General features: G+C 34.1%; 1 protein-coding gene across 3 annotated transcripts in view; it reads left to right on the top strand.

The window, feature by feature from the left end:
• Positions 1-15,316, top strand: part of ANKRD12 (ankyrin repeat domain 12) — a 90,732-nt gene extending 75,416 nt beyond the window's left edge. For all 3 annotated transcript variants that reach the window (XM_016208915.2, XM_016208914.2, XM_016208916.2), the window contains 5 exons: positions 1,115-5,802; positions 8,570-8,668; positions 11,515-11,658; positions 13,165-13,260; positions 14,063-15,316. In XM_016208915.2, the coding sequence (XP_016064401.2) occupies positions 1,115-5,802; positions 8,570-8,668; positions 11,515-11,658; positions 13,165-13,260; positions 14,063-14,248 (5,213 nt within the window). In that variant the 3' untranslated portion in view covers positions 14,249-15,316. The remainder of the gene's footprint in view (positions 1-1,114; positions 5,803-8,569; positions 8,669-11,514; positions 11,659-13,164; positions 13,261-14,062) is intronic.
• Positions 15,317-15,790: the final 474 nt, after the last annotated feature.

Raw genomic sequence — 15,790 nt, 5'->3', positions numbered from 1 at the left:
CTTTTTTTAATCCTCTCCTGAGGATATTTTTTTCCATTGCTTATTAGAGAAGGTGGAAGAGAGAGAGAGAAACATTGATGTGAGAGAGAGACATAGATTGGTCTCCTCCTGCAGAGGGCCTGGGATCAAGCCTGAAACCGAGGTAGGTGTGTCCATGGCAGGAGTTGGACCTGGGACCCTTTATTCGGAGGGCCAACACTCTAACCACTGAGCCAAACCAGCTAGGGCTAGGTAGTCATTTCTTGTACAAACCATTCACTTTTACTTAAGTTACTGTCTTCTATGGGAATTGCTTGATCCCTTATGGTTTTATTTATTTATTTAAATATATCTTTATTGATTTCAAAGAGAGGAAAGGAGAGAGAGAGAGAAACATCAATGATGAGAGTCATTGATCAGCTGCCTCCTGCAAGCCCCCGACTGGGGATCGAGAGAGAGAGAGAGAGAAACATCAATGATGAGAGTCATTGATCGGCTGCCTCCTGCAAGCCCCCGACTGGGGATCGAGCCCACAGCCTGGGCATGTGCCCTGACTGGGAATCGAACCTCGATCTCCTGGATCCTAGGTCGACGCTCAACCGCTGAGCCACACCCGGCCGGGCCCTTATGGTTTTATTAATAAAAATTCTGAAACATAAAACAATCTGTGATATTTACACAACTAATCCTTTTAAATTCATGGTTCTTAATCTTTTTTGCATCAAAGAATCTTAAATATCCTCTCCAGGGAAAAAGTACATATATGTAAAATTTTATATAACATTAGTAGCCAGTATTTCTCCTGAAATCCACTCCCCTGGGTTATGAACTTCTGCTTTATGTATTTCTGATATATGTGTTGTAAATTCAGTATATTGTATGCTTTTAAAGGATCAAGGCATCCCATCCTGAAGCAGATTCTCTATAAAGTTTTTCCATGATACTGTTGCAGAGTTCTTACATATTTCTATTGCATTAGTCACATATAATTCTGGAACTTTTTTTCAGAATTGTTTGAAATAGGTACTGTATAAGCCCTGTTTTTAGTTGTGTGTTTTTTTCAGTCTTATTTTTTTGACAATTGTCTTTCAACCAACCATAGACTTTTTTGATTTTTTTTTTTCTCTTATTCTAGATTCTGAAGAGGCTCGATCTGTAAATCCTTCCAGTGTTGATGAAAATATTGACTCCGAGACAGAGAAAGATTCTATCATCTGTGAAAGTAAACAAGTAATTCCCAAAGCACCTCTTCCGTCTGCCCTTGATGAGTATGAATTCAAAGATGATGATGATGAAGAAATAAATAAAATGATTGATGATAGGCATATTCTTAGGAAAGAGCTACGGAAAGAGAATGAACCTGAAGTAGAAAAGAATAGTTTATTTGCAAAACAAGATAAAGCTTTCTATCCTAAATCATTTAAAAGTAAAAAACAAAAGCCATCTAGGGTTTTGTATTCAAGTTCTGAAAGTTCAGATGAAGAAATTCTTCAGAACAAAAAGGTTTCTACTCCATGCTCTGTACCGGAAACATCAAATTCTGATACACAAACCAAAAAGGAATATGGAGTTTCAAATGAACACAAACAGAAAGGCAAAGTTAAAAGAAAATTAAAGAACCAGAACAAAAATAAAGAGAACCAAGAGCTAAAGCAAGAAAAAGAGGGGAAAGAAAATACCAGAGTAACAAACTTGACAGTTAATACTACAGCAGATTGTTCAGAAAAGACCAGAGAGGAGGGGAATTTTAGGAAATCTTTTAGCCCTAAAGATGATGCTTCATTACATTTATTTCATATTTCCAGTGGTAAATCTCCCAAACATTCTTGTGGACTAAGTGAAAAGCAGTCAACACCACTAAAACAAGAACACACCAAAACATGTTTATCACCAGGAAGTTCTGAAATGTCATTACAGCCTGATCTTGTTCGATATGATAATACAGAATCAGAATTCTTGCCAGAAAGTTCAAGTGTAAAATCTTGTAAGCATAAGGAAAAAATCAAACATCAGAAAGATTTCCACTTAGAGTTTGGTGAAAAGTCAAATGCTAAAATAAAAGATGAAGATCATAGTTCGTTTGAAAATTCAGATTGCTCACTGAAGAAAATGGATAAAGAAGGTAAAACATTAAAAAAGCATAAATTGAAACATAAAGAAAGGGAAAAAGAAAAGCATAAAAAGGAAATTGAAGGTGAAAAGGAAAAATACAAAAACAGGGATGGTGCTAAAGAGCTGCAGCGGAGTGTAGAGTTTGATAGAGAATTTTGGAAAGAAAATTTTTTTAAAAGCGATGAAACCGAAGATACATTTTGTAATGTGGAACATGACTCCCTAACAGAAAAAAAATCAAAGTTGGAAAAAAACATAAAAGATGATAAATCAACCAAGGAAAAGTATGTCTCAAAAGAGAGGAACTTTAAAGAAGGAGAAAAGATTAAAAAGGAAAGTGAGAAATCCTTTAGGGAGGAAAAAAAAGATTTAAAAGAAGAAAGAGAGAATGTACCTATAGATAAAGAAACAGAATTTAGTTCTTTAGGTATAAGTGCCAGTGAGGAATCTATAGGGTTACATTCAATGGAAAAGGAAACAGAAATTGAAAAACAAGAAAAGCATATAAAAGAAAGTAAGGAAAAATCTGAGAAACGATTTCAAGGTAAAGAAAAGGATGTTGAGAAAGTTGAAAGAAAAAATTCTGAAAAAGACAAAAAGATAAAACATGAACATAAGTCAGAGAAAGACAAATTAGATCTTAGTGAATGTGTTGACAGAATAAAAGAAAGAGACAAGCTATATTCACATCATACAGAGAAATGTCATAAAGAAGGTGAGAGAATAAAAAATATTTCTATTAAAAAAACTGATGACAGAGAGAAAAGTAGAGAAAAGATGGACAGAAAACATGACAAAGACAAACCTGAAAGAGAGAGGCATCTAGCAGAAAGCAAAGAAAAGTACTTGATGGAGAAAAAAAAACAGTCAGATAATAGTGACTACACTAAATCAGAAAAAGGCAAAAATAAAGATAGGGAGGTAGATAAAAAGGAAAAATCCAGAGATAAAGAAAGTGTAAATATAACTAACTCCAAGCACTTCCAGGAGGAGAAGAAGCCAAGTATAGCAGATAGTAGTAAAGCACAACATGAAAAAACTTTATCCTTTAAAGAAAAAACAAAAGATGAACCTTTAAAAACTCCTGATGGAAAAGAAAAAGATAAAAAGGATAAAGACATAGACAGATACAAAGAACGAGACAAATATAAGGATAAAATGCAACTAAATAGTTTATTCAGACTAAAATCTGAAGCAGATAAGCCAAAACCGAAGTTATCACCAGCATCAAAAGACACTCGACCTAAAGAAAAGAGGTTAGTGAATGATGATTTAATGCAGACAAGTTTTGAACGAATGCTAAGCCTTAAAGACCTAGAAATAGAGCAGTGGCACAAAAAACATAAGGAAAAAATAAAGCAAAAAGAAAAGGAACGGTTGAGAAACCGTAATTGTTTAGAACTTAAAGTAAAAGATAAAGAAAAAACAAAACATGCAGTAGCTGAGTCCAAAAATAAAGCACTTACTAGGTCAAAGAGTTCAGAGTTGACTGATGCTTATACCAAGGAGAAACACTCTAAAGATGCTGTAAGTAACAGGTCACAATCTGTTGACACCAAAAATATAATGAATTTAGGGAAGTCATCTTTTGTCTCAGATAATAGCTTAAACAGATCTCCTAGGTCAGAAAGTGAAAAGCCAGGTCTCAGCTCCAGATCTGTATCCATGATTTCTGTTGCTAGCTCAGAAGATTCCTGTCATACTACAGTGACTACCCCAAGACCTCCAGTTGAGTATGACTCTGACTTTTTGTTAGAAGGTTCAGATTCCCAAATGTCCTTTTCCCAGTCACCTTTTTTGCCAGTTGCCAAATCTCCTGCACGTCATGAAAAGGACATTGATAGCCTGGCTGAACTGCCAGAGCGGATTAAACCACCATATACAAGCAGACTTCCAGCATCCCATATCCGATCATCTTCTGTAGAAGATGTTAAACTTGTTATAAATGAGGGGAGACCAACTGTAGAAGTTCGAAGATATAGCATGCCATCTGTGATCTGTGAACATACAAAATTCCAAACATCAGAAGAAAGCAATCAAGGTGGCTTACCTGTGCCAAGAGATACTTGTCCTCTCAAAGCTGAGGTATCCTCAAATGTGCCTGAAAGAGAACTTCCAAATGTGTCTAACATACATTCCAGTTTTGCAGCCTCTCCAACTAGATGTGTAAACAGCAAATATATTTCTGCTGATACAAATGTTATCAAGAGTTCTGCTCCAGTGGGCACTTTAATGAACAGTCCTCTTCATTTAGAGTCATCTAATCAGGTTGGTGTGATCCAAAATAAATCATGGGAAATACCTGTTGATAGACTGGAATCACTAAGCACCGGTGACTTGATCGGCCCAAAGTCTAATACACCTGATCAAGATTCTTCTGTTCAGGTGTTTTGTAATTCCGAAAACAAACTATTGAAAGAACAGAATACTGATTTTTTATCCCTGCACCAGACTGAACTGCCAGTAAACTCCAGTGCTCAAGATGCTGCATCCCTTCTACCTTCACAGCAACCTAGCTCTTTCCACAGCCAATCACTTTCAGATACTGAATCTATTTCTAAACATACGTCTTTGTCATATGTTGCCAATCAGGAACCAGGTATTTTACAACAGAAAAATGCAGTTAAAATTACCAGTTCTGTTTTAGATACTGATAATGAATCTACAAAAGATATGGGGAATACTTTTGCCCTAACAGATGTTCAAAAGACAGACACCTTTGTTCCAGTATACTCTGAAAACACCGTTCAAGAAGCATCACCAAATTTTGAGAAGGCTAATGCTTTGCCTGTATTACCATTAGAAAAGGACTTTAATGGAAGTGATTCCTCTTCCCAGCTTAACATGCATTATGCATTTTGCAAACTAATATATAAGTCTTCCAATAGCCATGAGGTTGAAAATAGCGCTTCTGATATTCAGGTGGTTTCACCAGAAAAAGAAAGCAAACTGGAGAGTTTGGTTTTAACTCATTTGAATGATAAGTGTGATTCTGATTTATGTGAAATGAATGCAGGAATGACAAAAGGAAACCTAAATGAACAAGATAATCCAAAACTTTGTCCTGAAAGTGAAAAGTGTTTGCTTTCCATCGAAGATGAAGAATCACAACAAAGCACTTTGTCATGTCTGGAAAACCATTCGCAACAACCAGCTCAACCAGAAATGCATAAATATGGTCAATTAGTTAAAGTAGAGTTAGAAGAAAATGCTGAAGATGATAAAACTGAAAACCAAATCCCTCAGAGGATGACTAGAAACAAAGCAAATACAGTGGCAAATCAAAACAAACAAATGCTTGCTAGTTGCACACTATTACAAGAAAAAGACAGTGAATCTTCATCTCCTAGAGGCAGAATAAGACTGACTGAAGAAGATGACCCACAAATTCACCACCCACGGAAAAGGAAAGTGTCACGTGTACCTCAGCCTGTGCAAGTGAATCCCTCTTTACTGCAAGCAAAAGAGAAAACTCAGCAGTCTCTGGCAGCCATTGTAGATTCTCTGAAACTAGATGAGATTCAGCCATATAGTTCAGAGAGAGCAAATCCATATTTTGAATACTTGCACATAAGAAAAAAAATTGAAGAAAAGCGCAAATTGTTATGTAGTGTTATTCCTCAAGCACCTCAGTATTATGATGAATACGTGACATTTAATGGATCTTATCTCTTGGATGGAAACCCCTTAAGCAAGATTTGTATTCCCACAGTAAGTAATATCACTTGATATACATCTGCAATGCTGTTCAATAGAAATAGTAATGCAAGTCACATACGGAGTTTTAAATTTTCTAGTAGCCTCATTTTAAAAAGTAAAAGAAACAGTTAAATTAATAAATTAATTTTAATGTTTTATTTAACTGAATATATCGATAATACTATTTCAAACTATCCGTATAGAAAAATTATTATTGAGACCATTTATATTCTTTTTTTTTTTTTAATTAAGTATTTGAAATCTGATGTGCTGTGTGCTTACAGTACATCTCTATTTAAACTAGCTACATTTGAGTAAGTGCTGAGCAGGCATATGTGGTTAGTGGCTGCCTTATTGAACAACACTGATCTACAGTATTTTGGTTTTCCTTACCTGCTTTTCCTTTTGTACTAAAGGAGGTATGTTTTTATTTTTTTTAAGAGTAATTCCTTTATATATGCTTTTGATCCCAGTCAGTCCATTCTTCTCTGGAACCTTTCTATATTAAAATACTTCTAGCTAGTATATTTTTCAGTTTTCTCTCTCCATTGGCCTTTTTCCCCCCACTTCAAACATATTTGGGTCTTCTTCATCCTGGGGAAAAAAAGTTACCCCTTGACTATGCCAGTTCATCAAGCCTGCTCTCTTGCCTTCACTGCCGCACTCTTGGAGATTAGCCTGTGCCTCATGTTTCCTCTGTATCACTTCCTATTCATCCCTTGACTGTTACACTTTCACAGTGGTCACCAATGAGCTTGTAATGGCCAGATTCATTGGCTTCTTTCTCTCCATTTGATCTCAGTTACATTTAACATTGTGACCATCTTGGTCTTCATAAAATTCTCTCTTTCCCCACTCCTACCCTGGTCTTTCATGATGGCACTGTTTTCCAATTCCTTTTAAACAGAGTTCTCCAGGAATGAACTATTTTGTTAGCTTTTTGTCAGTGTGGCCTTGTCTATTGCTATGATTTTCATGTGTCCCAAAAAATTCTTATCTAGCTATATATCATCTTGTTGATCTCCAGAATCAAATATAGTTGCTTCACAGGCAGCTGATTACCATTTTATCAAACTAATCTATTCACATTTGTGTGATCTGGTTATAGAACCCATTAGAAATGTGGTGAAATGTCTCCTAAGTCGGTTTGTTTATTCTTCTATCAAATATTTTCCTATAATTTAACCAGAATGATGCCATTTTCCAGAAGAAATAAGGGGTGGGGGGAGATAAACTGCAGGTCAGGTTCCCAAAAATCAAATGAATAAGAGGATATTAAAAAAAAGGAAAAAAAAGACTTGCCACTACCTGGTATCTACTGTGATCTCTGGCACCAACACACAGGATCCCTATAGAGGGATTCCAAGAGTGGGTAGTTGGTTCTCCATTGCATACAAAATTTACCCTATGTGTTATGCATAATATCTCCTACTGCATATTAATTAAATACCTTTGGGGACAGGCGGGTCTGGGCTTTCATGGTCAAATAGGTTTGGGAAACATCATTAATCTAAAAATAAATGGGTTTCTTCACTGCATGACTTCTCAGAATTATTAAGATTTCTCAATTGAGAGACACCTAAATGAGTACTACATATATGCAGTGTTTCTCAAACTTACTTGTTCTTGGAACTATTTCCTGTAAATTGTCTTTATGGGACCCATTGTTCAGTGGAACATGCTAATAAGAAAAGCTGGTTTTCAGAACAGACTACATCCTTTTTCACTTTGCCCCTGCTGATCTCTCCATTTTTATACTCCATCATTCTTTCCCTCAAATGCTTGTAATTGCCTCCAGGCACCATACAGTCTTTTTCATGCATTTGGTAATACCATCCTCTTTTTTGGGAATTATCTCCCTCCTTTCTTTCCCTTTCCTTTTTCCCCACAACTCATTTCTCTTAACTCTTCCTTTACGTTAAGGCTCAGGCATTACCCTCTGGAAGAAGCTTTCTCTGACACCCCCGCCTCAAAGAATATATACTCTTCCTCTGTGCTGCTTGAAGGAGGCCTTTATGACTTACAAACTGTACAGCAGTAGCACCAAACTCCACACTTTCTCCTCTTGTTGACTTACAAACTGTACAGCAGTAGCACCACCAAACTCCACACTTTCTCCTCTTGTTAAATTTAAAGAAGTTTATAGGACACAGAAATCAGACAAATGTATCATTGCAATTAGAGGCCAGCTCATTGAAAACTGATCAGCTCCAATAAGTTAATTTGTCTTGTACTTTCTACATTGATTCAACTATTTGAATCCTTATGGTGTTATTTAACATGTTTTTTAATCTTCCATAATTCCTATAAACTGTTTACTCATTATAAATATAGCCTTGATTAGATCCAGGTTTTATTCTTTGGCAAGAGCTTTTCATATATGGTGTTGTATAATTCCCGTTGCACAACATCATGAAGCACATTGTTTCTCCTACCTTCAGAAGAGTCAAAAGAGTCAACTAAGTTATTATACTGTGCCAGACATACTGAGCTATCTTACTTTATCCTAATAATGCTGGTAATAATTATAAGGTAGAATGAGAGGGGGGGGAAATATAAGTACTCCAAGGGCTACAGGGAGAATATTCAGGGTTTCAAACAGTTGAAATTGAATAAAAAGTAACAATTGTATAAGTGTTACTGTATTATTTAATTCAGAGAACATCCGAATTTATATATCTTCATTTTAAGTTATCTACTAAAAGGATTTCATTTTATAAGTGTAGCCCAGTTATAAATAAAATCTAATGCTTTTAACTATATATATTTTTTAAATTAGATTACGCCACCACCTTCACTGTCTGATCCACTCAAAGAGCTGTTTCGGCAACAGGAAGTTGTAAGGATGAAGCTACGTTTGCAACACAGCATTGAAAGGGTAAGAAATGTTTACATTTACATTTATGCCCCCAAAAAAGTAACTTATTTATTTATATATTTTTTTTATTATATATTTTTTTTCTTTTAATATATCTTTATTGATCTCAGAGAGAGGAAAGGAGAGGGAGAGAGAGGTAGAAACATCAATGATGAGAGAGTCATTGATTGAGCCCACATCCCGGGCATGTGCCCTGACAGGGAATCAAACCCCGATCGCCTGGATCCTAGGTCAATGCTCAGCCGCTGAGCCACACCCGACCGGGCAAAAAAAGTAATTTTTAACAATAGATTACAGTGGCCTACAGTTTTTATTAGTGAATTTTTTTACTTAAAACCATTTTGGGATATGGTTTGTTACCTAGTGCTTATGTGATTAGATGGAGAATTTTTAAGCCTGTTTTAGCATAGTTGCTCTCATATTACAACTTACATTCAGTATATTTTTGATTTATAAAACTCTAATAATTTCTTATCATTTGTTGAATTTGCAGAACTATAACAGTAAATTCCTAATTGGACATTCGTATTTCCACATTTTAGAATTGTTGGTTGGTACCGGCTATTTTAGTACAAAATACTTTAAAAGGCTGTGCTTGCTTACTGGTCCTTACCTTAGTATTTCAGTTTCCAGTGGTTAGTCTTGGCATGAAATGACAGGAGAAAAAAACTTGATTATTTATAAAAATCATAAAAGGTGCTGGTCAGTGTAGTTCAGTTGGTTGGAGCATCATCCCATGCACTAGAAGGTCATAGGTTCGATTCCCAGTTGGGGGGTCAGTGTTGGGGGGGAGGGAGAAGCAGCCAATTGATGTCTCTCTCACATCGATATTTCTCTCTTTCACTCTCTTCCAGTCTCCCTCTCTAAAATCAATTTAAAAAAAAACACAAAAACTAAAAGAAAATTAAAATCATAAAAATTATTTCACTTGGATTGACAAAAATATAACACCTTCTTAATCTTTTGGGAGGGTCATGGACTTCTGAAAATGTGATATAACATATTCATATACAAACAAAACCATGCTTCAATTTCTTTGATTCATACATGATTGATTCCTTAGGGAGAGCTTCTTAATCTTTTTTGTGCCATGGAACCCCTGTAATAATCTGGTAAATATAAAACCTTTCCTTAGAATAATGTTGTGGTTTTTTTGGGGGGAGGGGGTTTCAGAATAATGTTTTTAAATGAATAAAATAAATTAATAGCATTACAACAAGAACAACATATAGAAGAAAAAAAGAAGCACTAATACAGAACTTATGGCCCATGTCACTGAGCAGTAAGTTAGGTCATACAACATATCAATAGCTGTTTTAACCATCAAGCATGTACAGAAGCCATGCTGTCTTATAGACAGTTAAGAATTGTCATTTGAACTGCGCAATTTGCAGAACTTTAATAAATAGCAAAAATGACTAATCCTCCTTCATATTGATCAACAATTTAAAATGGCAGAATATTACAAAGCAATTTAAATGTCTGACCAATGTGAAAACAAATTTATCATTTGTTGGTTGAATAAACTACTAACTGCAGAATTGGCTTGATAGTTGGCCAGCTATGTTGCATAATTTACACAGAAAACTATTGTTACGTTTCATGAAGGAGCAGGTCTAATAACTATTAGAATTTTAAATAAGAAATTAGTATAAAAAATATGGGGGCGATATCTTTAACAACTATAATATGAATTGAAAATATTTGTGATTTTGTTTTGTTTTGTTGTTTCGAGTTTTTTTTGTTAATCCTCACCTGAGGATATTTTTTCCATTGATTTTTAGAGAGAGTGGAAGGGGGCGCGTGAGGCGGAGGGTGAGGGAGAGAGAGAGAGAAACACTGATGTAAGAGAGACATCGATTGGTTGCCTCTGGCACATGCCCTAACTCTAGAGATCGAATCTGGAACCCAGATACGTGCCCTTCACCAGGAATTGAACCCACTACCCTTTGGTGTGTGGCCTGACACCACTGAACCACACCAGCCAGGGCCAGAATGGCTATAATTTAAAAAGAGATAATAAGTGTTGGCAAGGATGTGAAAAAAATTGGAACCCTCATACATTGCTGGTAGGAATATAAAATGATAAAACTGCTATTTAAGACAATTTGGTGGTTCCTCAATAAGTTAAACATAGACTTAACATGTGACCTAGCAGTTCTAGTTATTTACCCAAGAGAAATAAAAGCACACGTTGAAACAAAAACTTGAGCATCGAATGTTCATAGCAGCATTATTCATGATAGTTCAAAGTTGGAAACTACTCAAAAGACCGACAACTGATGAATGGATAAATAAAATGTGGTATACTCATAACAATGGGATGTTATTCAGCCATAAAAAGGAATAATATACTAATACATGCTACAACACAGGTGAACCTTGAAAACGTGACATGAAAGAAGCTAGTCACAAAAGACCACGTATTATGTGATTCCATTTAGAAATGTTCAGAATAGGTAAAATTCATAGAAACAAAAAAATAGAGTGTAGTTGCTAGGGGAAAAGGGTAAATGGGGAATGGCTCTACTGATGAATATTTGGCTTCTTTTTGGAGTGATGAAAATGGTCTGGAATAGTATAGTGGTGGTGATTGAACATCTTGGTGAATATACTAAAAGTCACCATTATACACTGTAAAAGTTAATTTTTTAAAAGAGACTGGCAGTTTTGGAAAGAGAAAATTTACTTAACACTTTTAGAACACTACGAGTTCCTCAAATTTCTCAAGCTTACTATGAAGAAAAACTGCTCTGAGATTCAAGATTTTTAGCATACTTTGTTTTATATTTTATTTGAAAACAAGTAGTTGAATTAAATTTTTTTTTAATTCTTTGTTCAACTAGGAAAAACTCATTGTATCCAATGAACAGGAAGTTCTACGAGTTCATTACAGAGCTGCAAGAACACTGGCAAATCAAACACTGCCGTTTAGTGCATGCACTGTTTTACTGGACGCAGAAGTCTACAGTGTGCCACTGGATGCTCAGGTACAGTGCCTCCCTGATACAGTTAGAATGTCCTTAATACAACTTGGGCTTTTTGTCATCTATTTCCATTGAAGAAACTTGAATTCAACAGTCACTAAAGCTGAAATGAGAAAAACAACTCTTTCAGATCAAAGTGTTCCCAAGTCATCTGGTCCTCTGTTTTCTGAAGTCCTCTTATACAATACCATGTCTAATAATAATGTTTATAATATAAAGGTTTATATTATATAATATATTTAGGGGTGAACAAAAGTAAGTTTATAGTTGTTCATATGGAAAAAATATATAATAGAAGAGTAAACTGTTTCATGTACTCACAACTGTAAACCTACTTTTGCCTATCCCATATAAAAATATAAACCTTTATATCATAAAAGTAGATAATTACAAAACAGGTATGTGCTTAAGATAGTGTTCCTATAGATAATTTGTAATTTTTTTCTAAAGTGCATATTTATACATTCAGTTCTGGCCTTCAAGCACCTGGAAAGCTACTGTAAGCTGGAAAACCGTATAGGTAGATTGAACCTCTAGGTTGTGACAGTGCTACAATAGGGCCAGGCTTTTGTTTTAATCTTGGGTGTTGTTGGAATAAATTAATACAAAGTAAGTCCTCATTTAACATAGTGGATAGGTTCTGCAATTTTAAGCAAAACAACATATAACAAAACTAGTGTTACCATAGGCTCATTGATAGAAGCAAGAGTTAAGTTCATATGGCATCTCATCAGGGTTATAATGAAACAAACAACGTAGAACAAAATGTTACTCAAGGACCTACTGTAATTGAAACACTGTAGTTGTATCTTGAACAAAGTTTACTACCACATATAATGACATGAATTCCGAATTAGACATGTCAGTCAGAATTTTTTTGTTTCATAAATCAGAATGAAATTCATTGATCATAAGAGAATATAATGATAAAATAAGTGTAAACTTGGACAATAAAGGATTATTTAAAAAAAAGACTAGGAAATGCTTTTTTAAATTAGACAAACTAGAAACACAAGGGTTATAAAGTATATTACAGAGAAAGTTACTGAGTTCTCTCTGGGTTTTATTTTTCTCGTGTGTTAAAAAGAAGATTAACCTGGAGCAGATTTCAAACTTTCCGAAGCCACCAACTGTTTTATTCAAATGAGAGCATTCAGAGATAACAGAAACAGTTATTAAAATGAATAATTGAATTGATCTTAGGAAAGAACTATTTGACTTTTAGGAAATAGACACTGGAAAGGACTTTACATAATTTCCAACTTTAAAAATTTTAAAGGGAAGAATGAATGGTTTTTAATAAATGAACAATTTAACCCTCTTGCTAAAGGCTGGACTAGATCATGTGATATCTTGATATCTTTTTAAGTTTCATGCAATTATAGAGTAATGAATCAATTTTAGAACAATATAAATCAAGCTATAAGGAAAGTCTCTTGAAGATCTCTAGCTCCGAATGTTTGAGTAAACACACCTGTTTATTCAACTATTTTTAATATTCTCTTTCAGTCTGATGACAGTAAAACTTCTGTGAGGGATCGCTTTAATGCAAGACAGTTCATGTCTTGGTTACAAGATGTGGATGATAAATTTGACAAATTAAAGGTATGTATATTGAGAAGTTCTATTCAAATGGATGCTTCCCCCTTTTTTTTTTATTTTAAATTTTTTAAAAATTTTTATTTATTTGATTTTAGAGAGAGAGAGAGAAATATCATTTTGTTGTTCCACTTATTTGTGCATTCATTGGTTGATTCTTGTATGTGCCCTGACCAGGGATCAAACCCACAACGTTGACATGTCTGGCCGACCCCCTAACCAGCTGAGGTACCGGCCAGGGCTGCTTCCCTTTCACAAAGAGATACTGCAGCTATGTTAGAGAGTAATGATTAGGAAAGGAAATATTAGTCAGTCACAAATCCTCACACTAGGCCACAATTGGAAGATAAAAGGAAAATAAAAACCACAAGTCTTATTCTTCAGGGCCAATGTAGAAAAAGAAGTTTCTTATGGGGATCTTCATGTTTATTGTCCAATATACAAGTCTGGTTATAATTCTAGCATATGAAAGAAAGGGAAAACAATAAGAGAAGAAATTTATTTTGCAAGTAAAGAAAATTATTTGGTTTTAGATTTTCAATACAAATCACTTCTCAGATTTTCTCAATTCTTTTGTTAATTTGAAGTCTCATTATTTGAAACAATAGTTTTAAATATTAAGATGAGCGTGAAGTTGCAAATCCAGAAATAGTTGGCAGTTGGATACAGACAGGGTAAAACATGCATGTGTAACTCAAAAACTTTTTATACCCCTAATATATCCCTAAAGAAACTATGGATGAAATTAATTTTTAAACAAAGCAAATTTAATACAATAATTGATTAACTTTTCTCTTCTTTTAAATAGACCTGTCTTTTAATGAGGCAACAACATGAAGCTGCAGCTTTAAATGCCGTTCAGAGATTAGAATGGCAGCTCAAACTCCAGGAACTTGATCCTGCCACCTATAAGTCTATCAGCATTTATGAAATCCAGGAGTTTTATGTTCCCCTTGTTGATGTTAATGATGACTTTGAATTGACTCCTATATAGCAGCCGTTACTTCCTGGTGTGTCATCTTAAACCGATGGAGGCTTATACTGTGGAATACTGCCTTTTGACAAAAATACTGATATTATGTCTTTGCAATTGTTGGTAAAGTTCAACTAAAGTTGGTTATGTAGTAAACACTGTCATTTTATAAAAAATGAAAAGACATATTTTGGATCTTAGGTCCAAACAGTTTCTAATTGAAAACTATTATTTATATTGGCGAAAGGTGATTACATTTGGCAGGCTGTGGTAGATATTTAAAAAGTTGAGAATCTGCTAATAGCGCTGGAAGTTGTTAGCACTGTAAGTAACAAGATAACCACTAGTATGCAAATCTTTTTCAAGTTTTATTAAAATATATCAGTAAACTAAAAGGTTCAATTCCTACCAAATAGTTTCTAATGTGGAAGAAAAACTTGGCACAAAATTTCTTCAGTTTATTATCTCTGTAAATTAATTGTACAGTTTTCTTTTCAAAAGTTTAATATTGTCTTTCTTTTTAATAACTTATTTTATACATATTGTGCAGATGTAAATCTTGTAATTAATGGTCAAAATGTATACAAAGGGATTGGTAGTCAAAACATGTACAAAGAAATAATTGTAAACCTGTTTTGTCTAATGTTTTATTGGACCAAAGTTGTAGTTTCTATGGAGTATAGCAGTAGTGTAGTCAGGTAGCAAAACTTTTAAATAAGGCATGCATGTATTTGAGTTAGCTTGTTTTCATCACCATAACTATAAAGGTTGTGACTTAGTTGTATTGCATGCTTCTTCCTATAATTTAACTCTCTCCATCAGTGATGCCTAAAATAGTGTAATGTGTTTCATGCTATTCTCCTGGTATAGTACCTATGACTTACTATGTTGGATGTATTATTTAGAATTAGTCATACAAAGAAACAGCTCTTTTTTTCATCTCATAGTAGAGCCTATTTTCTCCTTTCACCCCCTAAATGCCTTTGAATGAAAATTCTGAAACTGTAAATGTCTATTTTAATACTCAAGTATGATGAATCTGTGAATATATGTAAAATATGTTTAATAAATTTTATTGGTCATGTTAAATCATTGTAAAACTTTTTTACATTGCTAAAGCATAATGTTTTAAGCTTAATAACCTTTGCACTTTTAAAATAAAAACTGAGTACTCCAATGAAAAAAGATATTTGGTAGTCCAAATAAGTAAAAGAAACAGGCATATTCCAATTGATCTCTACAATGTTTATGAAAAATTCATTAATATACTGTATTTTTTTTCCTTGTATCAAGATATACCAAACATAATTTTCAGAATTTTATAATTAAGATTTGGTATGCAGCTTTTAACAAAATAATTAGCAATATACTTAGAAAAAGTCCAGTTTCTCCTATAACATGATACAGATTAAATATTCAAGAATATTTCTGATCTGAAACCTGCTGCTAAACTTATTAAACATTTTTGAAAGGAAAGTTAGGTTATATGTAAAATTGATTATAAGTATATGAGATAAAATTTACAGAACTTTCCATAATAATTTCTTGAATTATAAAATAATA

The sequence above is a fragment of the Miniopterus natalensis genome, chromosome 7 (assembly GCF_054644295.1).
Source record: "Miniopterus natalensis isolate mMinNat1 chromosome 7, mMinNat1.hap1, whole genome shotgun sequence".
In the NCBI taxonomy this organism is placed as follows: Eukaryota; Metazoa; Chordata; class Mammalia; order Chiroptera; family Miniopteridae; genus Miniopterus; species Miniopterus natalensis.
The sequence above is the reverse complement of the archived record's forward strand: the minus strand, read 5'-3'. Positions and strand labels throughout refer to the sequence as shown.